Below are 18,533 nucleotides of genomic sequence, written 5' to 3'. Positions count from 1 at the left end.
TCGTAGCTTAGGTCTCCCATCCCCCACCTCTGCTGCTATAGAACCCCCTGTCGTAGCTTAGGCCCCCGTCCCCCACCTCTGCTGCTATAGAGCCCCCTGTGGTAGCTTAGGCCCCCCCTCCCCCACCTCTTCTGCTATAGAGCCCCCTGTCGTAGCTTAGGCCCCCCCTCCCCCACCTCTGCTGCTATAGAGCCCCCTGTCGTAACTTAGGCCACCCGTCCAACACCTCTTCTGCTATAGAGCCCCCTGTCGTAGCTTAGGCCCCCCCTCCCCCACCTCTTCTGCTATAGAGCCCCCTGTCGTAACTTAGGCCACCCGTCCAACACCTCTTCTGCTATAGAGCCCCCTGTCGTAGCTTAGGCCCCCCATCCCCCACCTCTACTGCTATAGAGCCCCCTGTCGTAGCTTAGGCCCCCCCCCCACCTCTGCTGCTATAGAGCCCCCTGTCGTAGCTTAGGCCCCCGTCCCCCACCTCTGCTACTATAGAGCCCCCTGTCGTAGCTTAGGCCCCCGTCCCCCACCTCTGCTGCTATAGAGCCCCCTGTCGTAGCTTAGGCCCCCGTCCCCCACCTCTGCTGCTATAGACCCCCCTGTCGTAGCTTAGGCCCCCGTCCCCCACCTCTGCTGCTATAGAGCCCCTGTCGTAGCTTAGGCCCCCATCCCCCACCTCTGCTGCTATAGAGCCCCCTGTCGTAGCTTAGGCCCCCATCCCCCACCTCTGCTGCTATAGAACCCCCTGTCGTAGCTTAGGCCCCCGTCCCCCACCTCTGCTGCTATAGAGCCCCCTGTCATAGCTTAGGCCCCCCCCCTCCCCCACCTCTGCTGCTATAGAGCCCCCTGTGGTAGCTTAGGCCCCCGTCCAACACCTCTTCTGCTATAGAGCCCCCTGTCGTAGCTTAGGCCCCCGTCCCCCACCTCTGCTGCTATAGAGCCCCCTGTCATAGCTTAGGCCCCCCCCCTCCCCCACCTCTGCTGCTATAGAGCCCCCTGTCGTAACTTAGGCCACCCGTCCAACACCTCTTCTGCTATAGAGCCCCCTGTCGTAGCTTAGGCCCCCCTCCCCCACCTCTACTGCTATAGAGCCCCCTGTTGTAGCTTAGGCCCCCCCCCGTCCCCCACCTCTGCTGCTATAGAGCCCCCTGTCGTAACTTAGGCCACCCGTCCAACACCTCTTCTGCTATAGAGCCCCCTGTCGTAACTTAGGCCGCCCGTCCCCCACCTCTGCTGCTATAGAGCCCCCTGTTGTAGCTTAGGCCGCCCGTCCCCCACCTCTACTGCTATAGACCCCGGTTGTAGCTTAGGCCCCCGTCCCCCACCTCTGCCCTCTGCTGCTATAGAGCCCCCTGTCGTAGCTTAGGCCCCCGTCCCCCACCTCTGCTGCTATAGAGCCCCCTGTCGTAGCTTACGCCTGACCCCCTCTGCTGCTATAGAGCCCCCTGTCGTAGCTTAGGCCCCCGTCCCCCACCTCTGCTGCTATAGAGCCCCCTGTCGTAGCTTAGGCCCCCCTCCCCCACCTCTTCTGCTATAGAGCCCCCTGTCGTAACTTAGGCCCCCCTCCCCACCTCTACTGCTATAGACCCCCCTGTCGTAGCTTAGGCCCCCATCCCCCACCTCTGCTGCTATAGAGCCCCTTGTCGTAGCTTAGGCCCCCGTCCCCAACCTCTGCTGCTATAGAGCCCCCTGTCGTAGCTTAGGCCCCCCCTCCCCCACCTCTTCTGCTATAGAGCCCCCTGTCGTAACTTAGGCTCCCCTCCCCCACCTCTGCTGCTATAGAGCCCCCTGTCGTAGCTTAGGCCCCCCCTCCCCCACCTCTGCTGCTATAGAGCCCCCTGTCATAACTTAGGCCCCCCCTCCCCCACCTCTGCTGCTATAGAGCCCCCTGTTGTAGCTTAGGCCCCCCGTCCCCCACCTCTGCTGCTATAGAGCCCCCTGTTGTAGCTTAGGCCCCCCCCTCCCCCACCTCTGCTGCTATAGACCCCGGTTGTAGCTTAGGCCCCCCTCCGTCCCCCACCTCTGCCCTCTGCTGCTATAGAGCCCCCTGTCGTAGCTTAGGTCTCCCATCCCCCACCTCTGCTGCTATAGAACCCCCTGTCGTAGCTTAGGCCCCCGTCCCCCACCTCTGCTGCTATAGAGCCCCCTGTCGTAGCTTAGGCCCCCCCCTCCCCCACCTCTGCTGCTATAGAGCCCCCTGTCGTAACTTAGGCCCCCCTCCCCCACCTCTACTGCTATAGACCCCCCTGTCGTAGCTTAGGCCCCCGTCCCCCACCTCTGCTGCTATAGAGCCCCTTGTCGTAGCTTAGGCCCCCGTCCCCCACCTCTGCTGCTATAGAGCCCCCTGTCGTAGCTTAGGCCCCCCCTCCCCCACCTCTTCTGCTATAGAGCCCCCTGTCATAACTTAGGCTCCCCTCCCCCACCTCTGCTGCTATAGAGCCCCCTGTCGTAGCTTAGGCCCCCCCTCCCCCACCTCTGCTGCTATAGAGCCCCCTGTCATAACTTAGGCCCCCCCTCCCCCCACCTCTGCTGCTATAGAGCCCCCTGTCGTAGCTTAGGCCCCCCCTCCCCCACCTCTGCTGCTATAGAGCCCCCTGTCATAACTTAAGCCCCCCCTCCCCCACCTCTGCTGCTATAGAGCCCCCTGTCGTAGCTTAGGCCCCGTCCCCCAACTCTGCTGCTATAGAGCCCCCTGTTGTAGCTTAGGCCCCCCGTCCCCCACCTCTGCTGCTATAAAGCCCCCTGTTGTAGCTTAGGCCCCACCTCTGCTGCTATAGAGCCCCCTGTTGTAGCTTAGGCCCCCCGTCCCCCACCTCTGCTGCTATAGAGCCCCCTGTTGTAGCTTAGGCCCCCCTCCCCCACCTCTGCTGCTATAGAGCCCCCTGTCGTAGCTTAGGCCCCCGTCCCCCACCTCTGCTGCTATAGAGCCCCCTGTCATAACTTAGGCCCCCTCCCCCACCTCTACTGCTATAGAGCCCCCTGTCGTAGCTTAGGCCCCCTCCCCCACCTCTACTGCTATAGAGCCCCCTGTCGTAGCTTAGGCCCCCTCCCCCACCTCTACTGCTATAGAGCCCCCTGTCGTAGCTTAGACCGCCATCCCCCACCTCTGCTGCTATAGAGCCCCCTGTCGTAGCTTAGGCCCCCCGTCCCCCACCTCTACTGCTATAGAGCCCCCTGTCGTAGCTTAGACCGCCATCCCCCACCTCTGCTGCTATAGAGCCCCTTGTCGTAGCTTAGACCGCCATCCCCCACCTCTGCTGCTATAGAGCCCCCTGTCGTAGCTCAACCCCCCCCCCACCTCTGCTGCTATAGAGCCCCCTGTCGTAGCTCAACCCCCCCCCCCACCCTGCTGCTATAGAGCCCCCTGTCGTAGCTCAGCCCCCCCCCCCGCCTCTGCTGCTATAAAGTCCCTGTTGTAGCTTAGCCCCCCCCGTCCCCCACCGCCTCTGTTAGTGCTGTATATTTATAAATTCTCTTTTTCATTGACTGCAGTAATTGCTCGTTTCCGATGAGAAATAAAACTGACAATGTAAGTAAGTACACCCTACCGCCCGCTGTGAGCACTCCGTCATAGATTGTTATATGTATGCCATTTACTGTGGGATACTGTCAGCAGCTGTGCACCTCATATTACAGTCAGCCGGGGGTTAAATCTGTATTGGCTCAGAGCATGGTCGGGTACCCCCCCACCTCCCAACCGGTTACTAAATACTCTGACTGTATCTCCAGAATCTGATGTAATAGATATAACTGAAGTATAGCGCCTGTGCCCATTATCCCCATCGTCCACATTATCTGTTATAAGGGTTAAGGTGCGTACACACAGGGGAGATATATTGCTCAGTGTCCAGAGATGGTCGCTGATGAAAGGGAACCTCTGCCGGGGGAGCCGCAGAGGTAATCAGCTGGTCGCAGGAGCACCAGCGATTAGAGCGGGGCTGAAAACGGCAGCGCGCACCCGACGATTTATCGCCGGGGCACACTCCCATCACTGGCAATGTGGTTGCCAGTGACCATATTCCCAGCGATTTCAGCCCCTATCGCCCCGTGTGTACACGGCTTAACAATGAGACAGATGGATAAAGGAGATGAAGTAATAATAGGTTATTGATACCTGATTGGTGTTTGGAAATAGTGATGTCACCATCGGGATATGGTCGGTTGGTCGAGGTAAAGATGGTCGACACCACTAAGTTGACATACTGCAAGGTCGACAGGTCATTAGGTCGACAGTCAAAAGGTCAACATCGGGTTTTTCACTGTCTTTTGAGTCATGTGCCGACAGGTGGCATTTCATGCCCTACAATCCACTAGGGCGTGCCCAAAGCATGGCGAGCGCAGTGAGCCAAGCGAGGGGACGTGGTGCACTTAATCCTGTGTAAATGTTGACTGTGTCGACATTCGAGTAAAAAACTGTGAAAAACCCCATGTCGAAATTTTGACTGTCCACCTAGACCATGTCGCCCTAATGCTTGTGTCGACCTAATGACCTGTCCATATGATCCATGCCAGTCACCGTCATTAGTCCTAGGACCTGGATCAGAGACGGGTGCAGAGGTGGACGTTTGCCGCAGTGGTTGCTGCGTCCAGCGATGGTGCATTATGTCCATGTGATGTATCTAGATGCAGCACAATCGCTTCAGCCACCAGCCCTATAGCATACCTGAGTATGGCTGTGCGCCTTCCAGCAACATGCCCACGTGATGCCTGCGTTGGCTTTACCCCCCACCCGTCACCTTCCAGGAACGCCCACTATTATTCTCTGGCCGAGTGTCCGATTCTGTGCTGCGTCTCTGACAATTATGCGACTCATAAAGAGGCACAGGATGAATAACATTGCTCTGAATCAGGCCCTTTGTTGTATTGCAGAGGCCATAGCAGAGCCAGTGCTAATTACCGCTCCGTACACCAGCAGCAGCACAGCCCAGAACCCAATCGCTTCACCCAAGCATGACCCCACATGACAGTGCTGCCCACAGCACACATGTACCTGCAGCAGCACAGCCCAGAACCCAATCGCTTCGCCCAAGCATGACCCCACCTGACAGTGCTGCCCACAGCGCACATGTACCCGCAGCAGCACAGCCCAGGAACCAAGCATGACCCCACCTGACAGTGCTGCCCACAGCGCACATGTACCAGCAGCAGCACAGCCCAGGAACCAAGCATGACCCCACCTGACAGTGTCGCCCACAGTGCACATGTACCAGCAGCAGCACAGCCCAGGAACCAAGCATGACCCCACCTGACAGTGCTGCCCACAGCGCACATGTACCAGCACAGCCCAGGAACCAAGCATGACCCCACCTGACAGTGCTGCCCACAGCGCACATGTACCAGCAGCAGCACAGCCCAGGAACCAAGCATGACCCCACATGACAGTGCTGCCCACAGCACACATGTACCCGCAGCAGCACAGCCCAGGAACCAAGCATGACCCCACATGACAGTGCTGCCCACAGCACACATGTACCAGCAGCAGCACAGCCCAGAACCCAATCGCTTCACCCAAGCATGACCCCACCTGACAGTGCTGCCCACAGCACACATGTACCAGCAGCAGCACAGCCCAGAACCCAATCGCTTCACCCAAGCATGACCCCACCTGACAGTGCTGCCCACAGCACACATGTACCAGCAGCAGCACAGCCCAGAACCCAATCGCTTCACCCAAGCATGACCCCACCTGACAGTGCTGCCCACAGCACACATGTACCAGCAGCAGCACAGCCCAGAACCCAATCGCTTCACCCAAGCATGACCCAACCTGACAGTGCTGCCCACAGCACACATGTACCAGCAGCAGCACAGCCCAGAACCCAATCGCTTCACCCAAGCATGACCCCACATGACAGTGCTGCCCACAGCACACATGTACCAGCAGCAGCACAGCCCAGGAACCAAGCATGACCCCACCTGACAGTGTCGCCCACAGCGCACATGTACCCGCAGCAGTACAGCCCAGAACCCAAGCATGACCCCACCTGACAGTGCTGCCCACAGCGCACATGTACCAGCAGCAGCACAGCCCAGGAACCAAGCATGACCCCACCTGACAGTGTCGCCCACAGCCCACATGTACCAGCAGCAGCACAGCCCAGAACCCAAGCATGACCCCACCTGACAGTGCTGCCCACAGCGCACATGTACCAGTGCCGTTATTCAATGTTTAACCTTATTATATCAATCTATTTATTCCATGTATTAGGTTATAGTGGATATAATTATTAGAAGGACAGTGCAGGGGTGGTACAAATTGCCGACATTGACCACATGCCGACACCTCATTATATGCATGTAACAGCTCTCATGGAATTAGAGAATGTTGCACGATGGTATTTAGAATCCCCCCCCACCGCATCCAATCACTACCATGCGAGGAGATGTGTAAGGAAGACGCATCCCCTCACAAGCCCCCGCTGCAGGATAAATTATTCGATGGTTCCCGATCATCGAATGATTTCTCTTGCCTTCGAAAATAAAATTCAGTGGAGACTTTTATTTGCGACCACCTGGACGAAAATTTGCAGCTGGCGGCACACTTCGTCCCGTCCGCATTCCCATAGGAGCACCCAGCGCCATCCGACCCGATTCCTGATTCCGATTCGCTGTAATCAAGCAGCTGGTGAAGTTCCAGGGCACCAGCATTCTCCTGTCTGTATTTCAGCTTATTAGCTATGGCAGATATGACAGCACAGACATCTGGGTACTGGTGGGTCAGGTTCTCAGCCCCAGTGATAACACAGTGACTATGGCTTAAATCTCCTCTGAGTGATATCCACGGAGTAATTGCATCGTACGTCCTGTATCAGATCAGCATCCAGTAATACAATTCCTTACTTCCCGTAATGCAAACTGTCCACTCTCACAGTAACATTAACCAGACATCTCATGTGGCATGGAAGGTCTCCTTATGAACCTCATTCTAGTGATATCACGTACAGTGTCTTCATAGTTAAGCAGCATGCCCCAAATGTCAGCTATTATTTCCGAGGGGACCGCTATGGGTCCATAATAGGCCCCCGCTTAGTCCATGCTCTGTCCGGCTCACCCTTTTCTTTCCCTTTCAGGAGGATCCCAATGCTTCTCAGAAGGTCCAGGATCTTCCCAAGGCTTGCCTGAAGGACGAGGAACCCTTCAACATACAGAACTCTCTATCTCCCAAGCTGGAGAGTGGTAAAGGGGATCCAGACATTGTGGATGTCAACTGTGTCCTTAACAACTTAACATGAGGAAAGACAGAGATAGAGAAATCTCTTAGCTAGAGAAATCTCTGGGAAGATGCGCGTTCCATCTTCTCCTAACTTCTTCAGTGCCGAAGGAGCTGGTGACACGACAGGTCACAGTCCCTCCAGCACTGACATGGGTTTAATGTTTCATTACCACACCACCCCTCTAATGTGCCCCCTCCCCCAGCCCTTGGCATGCTTTGGTGTATTTTGTACAGAGATATGCAAAAAGAGGAAACATTGCTTTGGAGATGTTGACCAGATCTGGTGTAATACATATGGGCACGATTAGGCTGGCGTCCACATCTGTCTCATGTTATTACACTATACAAAGAGGAAACTTTGATGACGTCTAAATTAGTAAAGATGTAGAATCCTTGGGTTAGGCATAGGTTTGAGCGGAGATGCACCCGTCGGCTACACGCGGTGAAATGCGCTGTATAAGTGCGCTAGAGTCTCACCACAAAACGCGTTGGGTTTGCAGCAGTGCACTTAGATGCTACTTCCAACCGCACTTCAAGGTACGCAACTAATTACGTCTTGTAATTAAAATCTGTCTAGGTCTGCGGAGAGGCGCAATTTGCAAAAAATGTAGATATCCCCACCTTCAACCATTCCGTTACCACCCCTTTCATCAAATAAACTTTTACATTTTTCCTAACCCACTGCTCTGTTTAGTCTCTTTTGTTTTTTAATTATGAGAATGTGGCGGGATTGTGATGCGTTTCACTTTTTTCTGCGGAACGCTTTTTATTACTGGTCTCGAACACAACTAGAAATGCGCAACATAAGTGCGTCCTATGTAAAGTATAGGTAGACCCCCGGACATGGTAAAGAACTCTACTAAATCCGTGCTTGCTGCATACCACTGTCTTAGTTAATGAGGCCCTCACTGTCCCCCTTTCCCCTCCTCGGGCCGTGCAATCTCCTGCCATCGCCACTTTGCCGGATACACGTGTGCACTTTTGCAGGAATCTCGGTGCACTTGTGCAAATCACAGCGTGCAGTAAGACCGGAGATGGTTTTGTGTGCACCTTGCCTGCTTTGTGAATGAGACTCAAGGCGGTTACCAACGCCCATAATATCGGGGGGCTGTACTGGACTCCCATGAGAATGGAGAAGTCTCCTGCCTGTCACCCAATGTGTGTGTGAAATGGGCTGTATGTTGATTTAATGACACATTGTGACACCGCTCCCTACTGTGCAATACTTTACACAGCAAGGGGTGGGGACACAATGATGTGATCATGACATCACTACAACCCACTTGCACCTATGGTGGGGTTTCCTTGCAAGTAGGGCTTTTGCTGAGGCTACAGGTTGACCAGATAAGACAGAGGACAGACTTCAATATTACTAAGCTAAATACAAGGATATTGTCACTAATTACTCGTTATACTCGTTAGTGCATTTTGTGCCAATATTCACGTGAAACGCTGCCTACGAACCAGTGACATTTAGTGCAGGTTGGATGTGATTATGTCCCCTGCGCAGAGCGCACTTTTATCTCAGCGCATTGGCCAACGTTCCTGTGTTTGGTGCCTTACGTCACAGAAAGTGGCCGAAGGAGGCAACAGGCGGAATGTAAGTGAGTCTGACGTCTGCGCTGAGGCTTATGTTCCTTACACAAGTGACACACATATATATATATATAGTTACCCAAAACATTTCCACAAGATGGAACGCTGCAGTGAATTCACAAGTATGTCCCGAAATACAGGGCTAATCCTGCTTGCCGTAATCCACAGTCTGGCGGCGTTGTTACCTTACGGTAATGTAACATCTTAAGGTTACTGCACTTATCTTCTGTTAATCCTCTTTTCTCGATAGGAACAGCAGAGTGGATAAACACTGCACCAGATTGCCCCTGTCTGTTCCAGGCACCTGGGCTGTAGGCAGGGACGCTGGTTATCAGTTTTATAGGACAGGGCCTTACAAAGGGGAAGAGGCTACTCGATACGATGGTAATAGCTGGGTATGCAATCAGCGGTGCAAGCAGATCACCTGCCAGGAAAGTAACTATACGATAATGTTACTAGGAGGGTGATGGCAGGCATGTGGCTAGTAATTGGCAAATTGGCAAGGAAGCAGCTCGTGATCAATGTTGGCAATTGACCAGTTGAAAAGCAAGCGCATGGTGATCAATGTTGGTGATTGGCTTGTTTGTAAGGAGGGGGGTTGGTGATTAATATTGGTGATTGGCCAGTAGGAAAGCAGCTGGCTGGTGATCAATGTTGGTGATTGGCCGTTGGAATGGAGGCAGCTGGTGATCAATTTTTGGTGATTGGACAGTAGGAAAGGAGGCGGCTGGTGATCAATGTTGGTGATTGGACAGTTGGAAAGGAGGCGGCTGGTGATCAATGTTGGTGATTGGACAGTAGGAAAGGAGGCGGCTGCTGATCAATGTTGGTGATTGGCCAGTTGGAAAGGAGGAGGCTGGTGATCAATGTTGGTGATTGGCCAGTTGGAAAGGAGGCGGCTGATGATCAATGTTGGTGATTGGCCAGTTGGAAAGGAGGTGGCTGATGATCAGTGTTGGTGATTGGCCAGTTGGAAAGGAGGTGGCTGATGATCAGTGTTGGTGATTGGCCAGTTGGAAAGGAGGCGGCTGATGATCAATGTTGGTGATTGGCCAGTTGAAAAGGAGGCGGCTGATGATCAATGTTGGTGATTGGACAGTTGGAAAGGAGGTGGCTGATGATCAGTGTTGGTGATTGGCCAGTTGGAAAGGAGGTGGCTGATGATCAGCGTTGGTGATTGGCCAGTTGGAAAGGAGGTGGCTGATGATCAGTGTTGGTGATTGGCCAGTTGGAAAGGAGGTGGCTGATGATCAGTGTTGGTGATTGGCCAGTTGGAAAGGAGGCGGCTGATGATCAATGTTGGTGATTGGCCAGTTGGAAAGGAGGCGGCTGATGATCAATGTTGGTGATTGGCCAGTTGGAAAGGAGGTGGCTGATGATCAGTGTTGGTGATTGGCCAGTTGGAAAGGAGGTGGCTGATGATCAGTGTTGGTGATTGGCCAGTTGGAAAGGAGGCGGCTGATGATCAATGTTGGTGATTGGCCAGTTGGAAAGGAGGCGGCTGATGATCAATGTTGGTGATTGGACAGTTGGAAAGGAGGTGGCTGATGATCAGTGTTGGTGATTGGCCAGTTGGAAAGGAGGTGGCTGATGATCAGCATTGGTGATTGGCCAGTTGGAAAGGAGGTGGCTGATGATCAGTGTTGGTGATTGACCAGTTGGAAAGGAGGTGGCTGGTGATCAATGTTGGTGATTGGTCAGTTGGAAAGGAGGCGGCTGGTGATCAATGTTGGTGATTGGCCAGTTGGAAAGGAGGTGGCTGATGATCAGTGTTGGTGATTGGCCAGTTGGAAAGGAGTCGGTTGTGATCAATGTTGGTGATTGGTCAGCTGAGTAGAAATTGACAAGTGATGAATATTGGTGCAGAAGTAACCAAGAAGTGACAGATCATAGAGCACCTCTACCTTAATGAAATGTTTCCTCTTTGTTACCATATACTGTGACAGGGGGTTGTCATATATCATAATACTGCCAGCCTGTCATTGGGCCTGATTCATATTTGTATGCAAAGTTGAGATCTTGCGGTGATGCTCAGCAGCAGTCAACCCCGTCAACAGTCTTCAAAACAGAGGTGCGTCTCCCGTTTGAATGCCGTGGCGGGTCGTGGGCTTGCGCAGGATCCTCCTACAGATGCCTCCTGCTGCGACCGCACCGTTCCATACAAACCTGAATCGGGCCCATTGTTCTGAGAGAAGTAGATGAGCACTTGACATGTAATGCGTGTTGTTTGGCGTGTGCGTGTGTGCCCCCTTGTCTTCTGTTTCCGCTTGTCGGCCGCGTGCCCCTGTACTACTACCATGTATGATTTCTTAAAAAAAAAAAAAAAAAAAAAAAAAAAAAAAAACCTTTGCTGACTTTTTTTTGTACTTTCACCCAACTTTTTTGGAAATACTGTAATATAAAGAGAATAAAAGGAAAAGTCCAAATAAAATGTTTTTAAACTTACGGTTTTCTCTGTCTTTCCTTGCACGGTCCCGGTGCTGTGTGTGATGTGGTGTGACAGGGGTAAGAGGTAAAAGGGGTAGGGGTATTACGCTCTTACCCTCGCGATTGCATGGTGATAACTGCCATGTGCCCAGATTCACACCAAATAATGGGCGTGGGGGGGCTAGGTAGTACTGGTATGGCTCCCACTTTCTGCCCCCACTGCATCAAGTCCCGTATTCCGAAATATTACTGCATTTCTAGGATTATGACACAAAGGGGTAAAGTTACTAAAATAGGAGTTCTGTAGAAGATGGGATGTTGTCCATAGCAACCACTGGCGAATCTAGGAATATGGTAATGGATGGTCACAGATTCAACTACTCCTGTAGTAGGGACCCTCATGCAGCAAATGCGCGGGCGCCGAAAAGGGGGAGTGGTATTACACATTATACCACATGCCGTAATGCCCGTTACACATTATACCACATGCCGTAATGCCCGTTACACATACCACATGCCGTAATGCCCGTTACACATTATACCACATGCCGTAATGCCCATTACACATTATTCCTCATGCCGTAATGACCAACACATTATTCTGCAAGCAGTAATGCCCGTTACACATTATACCACATGCCGTAATGCCGGTTACACATTATACCACATGCCGTAATCATATCGTATACTTTCAATCACCCCTTTAGTTTGTTTAATATATATGTAGCACCCTTCACATTTATTATTACTTCTTACCTACTGTAGGTAAGTCCTATCACATATAATTTCCCCTATCCCTTTTACTATCACTTTAATTTCACACTAATGTGATGCCATGGGGTGGTTCTGCTGGGCTGACCTGGGGGGCCCTGTGCCCTGGACCTGTCCCAGAGTAGTGTTAGGGACTTGTCCTATTGAGGTAACCTGGACGCGGTGGACAAGCCGATACTAATGGCCATTACTATGCTAATAACCTCAAATGCAATATAGCAAGATATTAAAAGGTCTAGCATATATATTTAGTGTGCACCTGCAATCTCCTCCTCCTGCTTGCTGCACTACAAGTCTCAGCAGGTAGCACCTCATATGTCCAGGGTGTGCAGTTTAGGGCCCCTTCCCCTATGTACTATATATTGTGTATTCATACACACTGGAAGGAACTAGAGACGCCTTCCTCCTTAACTTGCACCCCACCCACCTGTCCCAAATTGATTTTAATTAGGTTGGAGTCCCAACATTCAAGACTGCACACCTCAGTTTGGCACTATGAGGGTAAGTCCTACTATACATATATGCTGAGTGTTAGTCTGTGGGACCGTGTTTGGGGCGCAGGGCTCTTTGGGCTGCTGTTGCTGGGCTGCTCCATGGCATCATATCGTATACTTTCAATCACCCCTTTAGTTTGTTTAATATATATGTAGCACCCTTCACATTTATTATTACTTCTTACCTAGGTAAGTCCTATCACATATAATTTCCCCTATCCCTTTTACTATCACTTTAATTTCACACTAATGTGATGCCATGGGGTGGTTCTGCTGGGCTGACCTGGGGGGCCCTGTGCCCTGGACCTGTCCCAGAGTAGTGTTAGGGACTTGTCCTATTGAGGTAACCTGGACGCGGTGGACAAGCCGATACTAATGGCCATTACTATGCTAATAACCTCAAATGCAATATAGCAAGATATTAAAAGGTCTAGCATATATATTTAGTGTGCACCTGCAATCTCCTCCTCCTGCTTGCTGCACTACAAGTCTCAGCAGGTAGCACCTCATAAGTCCAGGGTGTGCAGTTTAGGGCCCCTCCCCCTATGTACCACATGCCGTAATGCCTGTCACACATTATACCACATGCCGTAATACCCATTACACATTATAACATGCCGTAATGCCCGTTACACATTATTCCTCATGCCCTAATGCCCATTAAACATTATTCTGCAAGCTGTAATGCCTATTACATATTATGCCACACACCATAATCCCCATTACACATTATGCCACACACCAAGATGCCCATTACCCATTGTGCCACACACTATGATGTCCATTACACATTATGCCACACCGTTATGCCACATAAGTGCCACTTACCTACATGCTCAATGCCAGGTGTTACATGCTCAATGCCAGGGGTTACATGGTGGATGCCAGGGGTTACATGGTTGATGCCAGAGGCTTCATGATCGTTGCCAAAGTATTACATGCTCGTTGCCAAGAGGGAGTGAAATGCTCGTTGCTAAAGGGGAGTCAAATGCTTGTTACTATGGGGGAGTGAAATTCTGCCGCTTAGCCACCAGCCGGGCAGAATTGAAAGCAATGGTTTGTGAGCCAATTGCAGTTCATGATCTGGCAGCCAATCAGGAGTGGCAGAGGTGGCTCCCCCAGCTGGGTGTGTGTGTGTGTGTGTGTGGGGGGGGGGGGGGGTTAACCTAGAGGCTGTAGATGTAATTTGGAGGGAGAGAGTGTGATTTTCAGTGGGTGCTACTGAGAGGTAACGGAAGGTGGCTAGTGGGACGCAGACGTATCACGGGCGTGTCGCTGACAGTGGCTGCGGATAAAGATGCAGTAGTGCTGACACAGGAGGCTTAGCTGTTGTGTGTGGCACTACAAGTATCAGCAAGGTATCCCCTCCCATTACTAAGGTGTGCAGTCTCGGCCCCTCACTGTATAGCACTGATAAAGGTGCGGGGGCTGGTGTTCGGCTACATGGTAAATAATAGCGCTGCTACTCGTGCCTCAGAATTGGTTGCCGCTTTAGTAGAATGATGCTGATCTGGTTACAGAAAATACTACACGTGCGACGTGTCTGAATGCACCTCTGAATAAGGCCCAAAGCATAATACAAATCTACAATTCTAACATGGTGTCCGGACCAAGAACACAATGATCCGCAATACAGCATCGTTTCTGCTGGAGATGTTACATGGTTAAATGCAATGTGGCGCCATCTGCTGGTTATATCTCACATGACAATGAAAAAAATCTGGGTCACGGGTTTTCTGCTCATGGCTGGGTTGCATCACATCAGTATATGTCTGACACAATAGAAGAGCCTTGGCCTTTTCTCAAATTACCTAGGTCACATTTGCCAGCTGGCCCCTACTCACCGGTCAACAATTACCCCGCTGCCTGCCCATAGACTGAACCAGGGCATTAGTATGGGCCATAGACTGAACCAGGGTACTAGTATGGGAAAAATAATTAGCCATGGCACTAGTATGGGGCATAGAATGTACCAGGGCACTAATATGGGGTATACAATGTACGAGGGCACTAATATGGGCTATACAATGAACCAGGGTACTAATATAGGGCATAGAATGCACCAGGGTACTAGTATGGGTATAAAATGCACCAGGACACTAGTACGGGGCATAGAATGTACCAGAGCATTACTATGGGGCATAGAATGAACCAGGATACTAATATGGGGCATATAATGCACCAGGACACTAGTATGGGGCATATAATGCATCAGGGCACTACTATGGGGCATATAATGAATCGGGGCACTACTATGAGGCATAAAATGTACCAGGGCACTGCTAAGAGGCATAAAATGTACCAGGGCACTGCTATGGGCATTGAAATGAACAACCACTTTGGAGAGAGGAGTCACTGGCACTGCTAAAGCATTAGGGGATATTTCCAAATGTGGCAATGGTGCCCATAGAGTCCTGTTCTACCCCAGGTGGCAGCTGTTCCTGGGCATTGTCAGCGAAATCTCCTAACTTACACTTCATAGTCAAGGGAAAGGACAACTTTATGACTTGGCTTAGTGCTCGTAGTGTTATTGTTGTGTATCTTGTAGGCCCATTCCCCATAACTGCCCCACTCCCCCATCTCTAACCATGGTACTGTGCTAGATACCCATAACCTCGCCAATATTGCCATGCCCAACGCGGGGCCCAGGGGCCACCAAATATCATAATAGCTCTGACACCTGGCTGGTATTGGGATAGATGAGATAGATAGATATAAGATAGATAGATCGGTAGATAGATATAAGATAGATGAGATAGATATATATTAGATAGATAGATATGAGATAGATAGATTAGATAGATATGAGATAAATAGATATGAGATAGACATATAGATAGATAGATAGATAGACATGAGATAGATAGATAGATAGATAGATACGAGATAGATTTGAGATAGATATATATATATATATATATATGAGATAGATAGATAGATATGAGATAGGTAGATAGATATGAGATAGGTAGATAGATAGGAGATAGATACATATGAGATAAAAATATATGAGATAAATAGATATGAGATAAATAGATATGAGATAGACATATAGATAGACAGATAGACATGAGATAGATAGATATGATATATATATATATGTATGAGATAGATAGATAGATAGATCGATATGACATAGGTAGATAGATAGATATGAGATAGGTAGGTAGATATATAGATATGAGATAGATATGAGATAGATAGATATGAGATAGGTAGATAGATAGATATGAGAAAGGTAGATAGATATATATGAGATAGGTAGATAGATAGAAAGATAGATATGATATAGGTAGATAGATATGAGATAGGTAGGTAGATAGATATGAGATAGGTAGATAGATAGAAATGAGATAGATAGATAGATAGATAGATAGATAGATATGAGAGATAGATATATGAGATAGATAGATATGAGATAGGTAGATAGATAGATAGATAGATAGATAGATAGATAGATAGATAGATAGATAGATATGGGATAGATAGGTAGATATGAGCTAGGTAGATAGATATGAGCTAGGTAGATAGATATGAGATAGATAGATATGAGATAGGTAGATAGATATGAGATAGATATGAGATAGATAGGTAGATATGAGATAGGTAGATAGATAGATATGAGATAGATAGATAGATAGATAGATAGACAGATAGATATGAGATAGGTAGATAGATATATATAGATAGATAGATAGATATGAGATAGGTAGATACATAGATAGATAGATAGATAGATAGATAGATAGATATGAGCTAGGTAGATAGATAGATGGATAGATAGATATGAGATAGATAGATATTAGATAGATAGATAGATATGAGATAGGTAGCTAGATAGATATGAGATAAGTAGATAGATAGATAGATATGAGATAGATAAATAGATATTAGATAGATATGAGCTAGGTAGATAGATATGAGATAGGTAGATAGATAGATATGAGATAGGTAGATAGATATGAGATAGATAGATAGATATGAGATAGGTAGATATATCTGAGATAGATAGACAGATAGATAGATAGATATGAGCTAGATAGATAGATATTAGATAGATATGAGATAGGTAGATAGATATGAGATAGGTAGATAGATAGATAGATGAGATAGATATATGAGATAGATAGATAAATGGGTACTTGTGTATTTTGGCGGCGCCCCCGATGTCCGTCGTACGACGAACATATCGCATCGCATCGCATGCCATGCACCCGATGGCATGCGATGCGATGCGACGCGATTTTGACCCCCTATACGACCAAAAATCGTATAAGCCCCCTAAAGGGTGCTTTTGAGCACCCAAATGGATGCTTACAATGTTAAATGCACCCCCACGCCACCCCCCACTATAAACGTGAACCCGAAGCGTGGCGAGCGCAGCGAGCCCGCGAGGGGCGGCGGTACGCGTCCTACGACCTTTTCATACCCCCACTATCCACGTCGGCGTGGAGTTGAGAATAGAATAGTGTGGCGAGCGCAGCGAGCCACCGAGCCCGAAGCGTGGCGAGCGCAGCGAGCCCCGCGAGGGGACGCGGATACCTTCACAGTTATACGCGTCCCCTCGCGGGCTTCACAGGTGTCCGTGGCTACGCGGACACCTGTGAAGCCCGCGAGGGGACGCGTTTACCTGTGAAGGTATCCGCGTCCCCTCGCGGGGCTCGCTGCGCTCGCCACGCTTCGGGCTCGGTGGCTCGCTGCGCTCGCCACACTATTCTATTCTCAACTCCACGCCGACGTGGATAGTGGGGGTATGAAAAGGTCGTAGGACGCGTACCGCCGCCCCTCGCGGGCTCGCTGCGCTCGCCACGCTTCGGGTTCACGTTTATAGTGGGGGGTGGCGTGGGGGTGCATTTAACATTGTAAGCACCCATTTGGGTGCTTAACATAGTATAAGCACCCATTAAGGTGCTTATACAATGTTTAATCGCATCGCATCGTATGGCATCGTATGCCATGTACAATGGCATACAATTTCAAAATTGTATGCCATCGTGCTCTATCGTACGATATCGCGTCGCATCGCATACCATCGTATGTGTTATGGTATGCGATGCGATGGGCGCCGCCAAAATACACAAGTACCGATAAATGAGATAGATAGACAGATAGATATGAGATAGATATGACTTTGCCACTGACTTTGCCACTGACTTTGCCTCCTTCTTCCTCTCTAAAATTGAGGTAATCCGACATGATATCTCCTTCCATACCCCCTCTGCTGCCCACCCACCCCAATCATCTTCCCCTACCAACTACCCCACTCTGTCATCCTTCTGCCCTACTACAGCTGAGGAAGTCCGCTCCCTCATCTCATCCTCTCCCCCCTCTACCTGTCCCTTGGACCCTCTCCCCTCCCGTCTCCTCAGTTCCCTCTCCCCCACTGGCTGCTCCCACCTTGCTCACCTCTTTAACCTATCTCTTTCTACTGGCATCTTTCCCTCACCCTTCAAACACGCTCTGGTCTCGCCTATTCTTAAAAAACCTAACCTGGACCCTTTTTCTCCCACAAGCTACCGCCCTATCTCTCTTCTCCCATTTGCCTCTAAAATACTAGAACGGCTGGTTTACAGGCGTCTCACCAGCTACCTGTCTGACCACTCCATCCTAGATCCCCTTCAATCTGGCTTTCGCCCACTTCATTCCACTGAGACTGCCCTAGTGAAAGTCACCAATGACCTGCTGTCAGCCAAATCCAAGGGTCACTTCTCCCTGCTTATCCTTTTGGACCTATCTGCTGCCTTTGACACTGTGGATCACCCTCTCCTCCTCCACACACTCCAAAACATTGGCCTCTCTGGCACAGTCTTCAACTGGTTTTCCTCTTACCTCTTCAACCGTTCCTTCTCAGTCTCTGCCTCTGGCTCTACCTCACCACCTTCTATCCTTCCTGTCGGGGTCCCTCAGGGTTCCGTCCTTGGCCCCATTCTGTTCTCTCTGTACACCTCCTCTCTGGGTGCACTCATTAACTCCTTTGGCTTCCAATATCACCTCTATGCAGATGACACCCAAATCTACCTCTCCTCTCCTGATCTGTCCCC

The 18,533-nt window shown here is 50.3% G+C and overlaps 1 protein-coding gene across 4 annotated transcripts in view; it reads left to right on the top strand.

Moving 5' to 3' along the window:
• Positions 1–11,245, top strand: part of CSPG5 (chondroitin sulfate proteoglycan 5) — a 104,355-nt gene extending 93,110 nt beyond the window's left edge. For 3 of the 4 annotated variants that reach the window (XM_083186580.1, XM_083186579.1, XM_083186582.1), the window contains one exon: positions 7,062–11,245. In XM_083186580.1, coding sequence (XP_083042706.1) covers positions 7,062–7,223 — 162 coding nt within the window. In that variant the 3' untranslated portion in view covers positions 7,224–11,245. Of the gene's footprint in view, positions 1–3,483; positions 3,521–7,061 lie in introns of all 4 variants that reach the window. The other variant, XM_083186581.1, reaches the window with a different exon arrangement.
• The last annotated feature ends 7,288 nt before the right edge of the window (positions 11,246–18,533 follow it).

The sequence above is a fragment of the Crinia signifera genome, chromosome 5 (genome assembly GCF_055691185.1).
Source record: "Crinia signifera chromosome 5, ASM5569118v1, whole genome shotgun sequence".
NCBI lineage: Eukaryota > Metazoa > Chordata > Amphibia > Anura > Myobatrachidae > Crinia > Crinia signifera.
The sequence above is the reverse complement of the archived record's forward strand: the minus strand, read 5'-3'. Positions and strand labels throughout refer to the sequence as shown.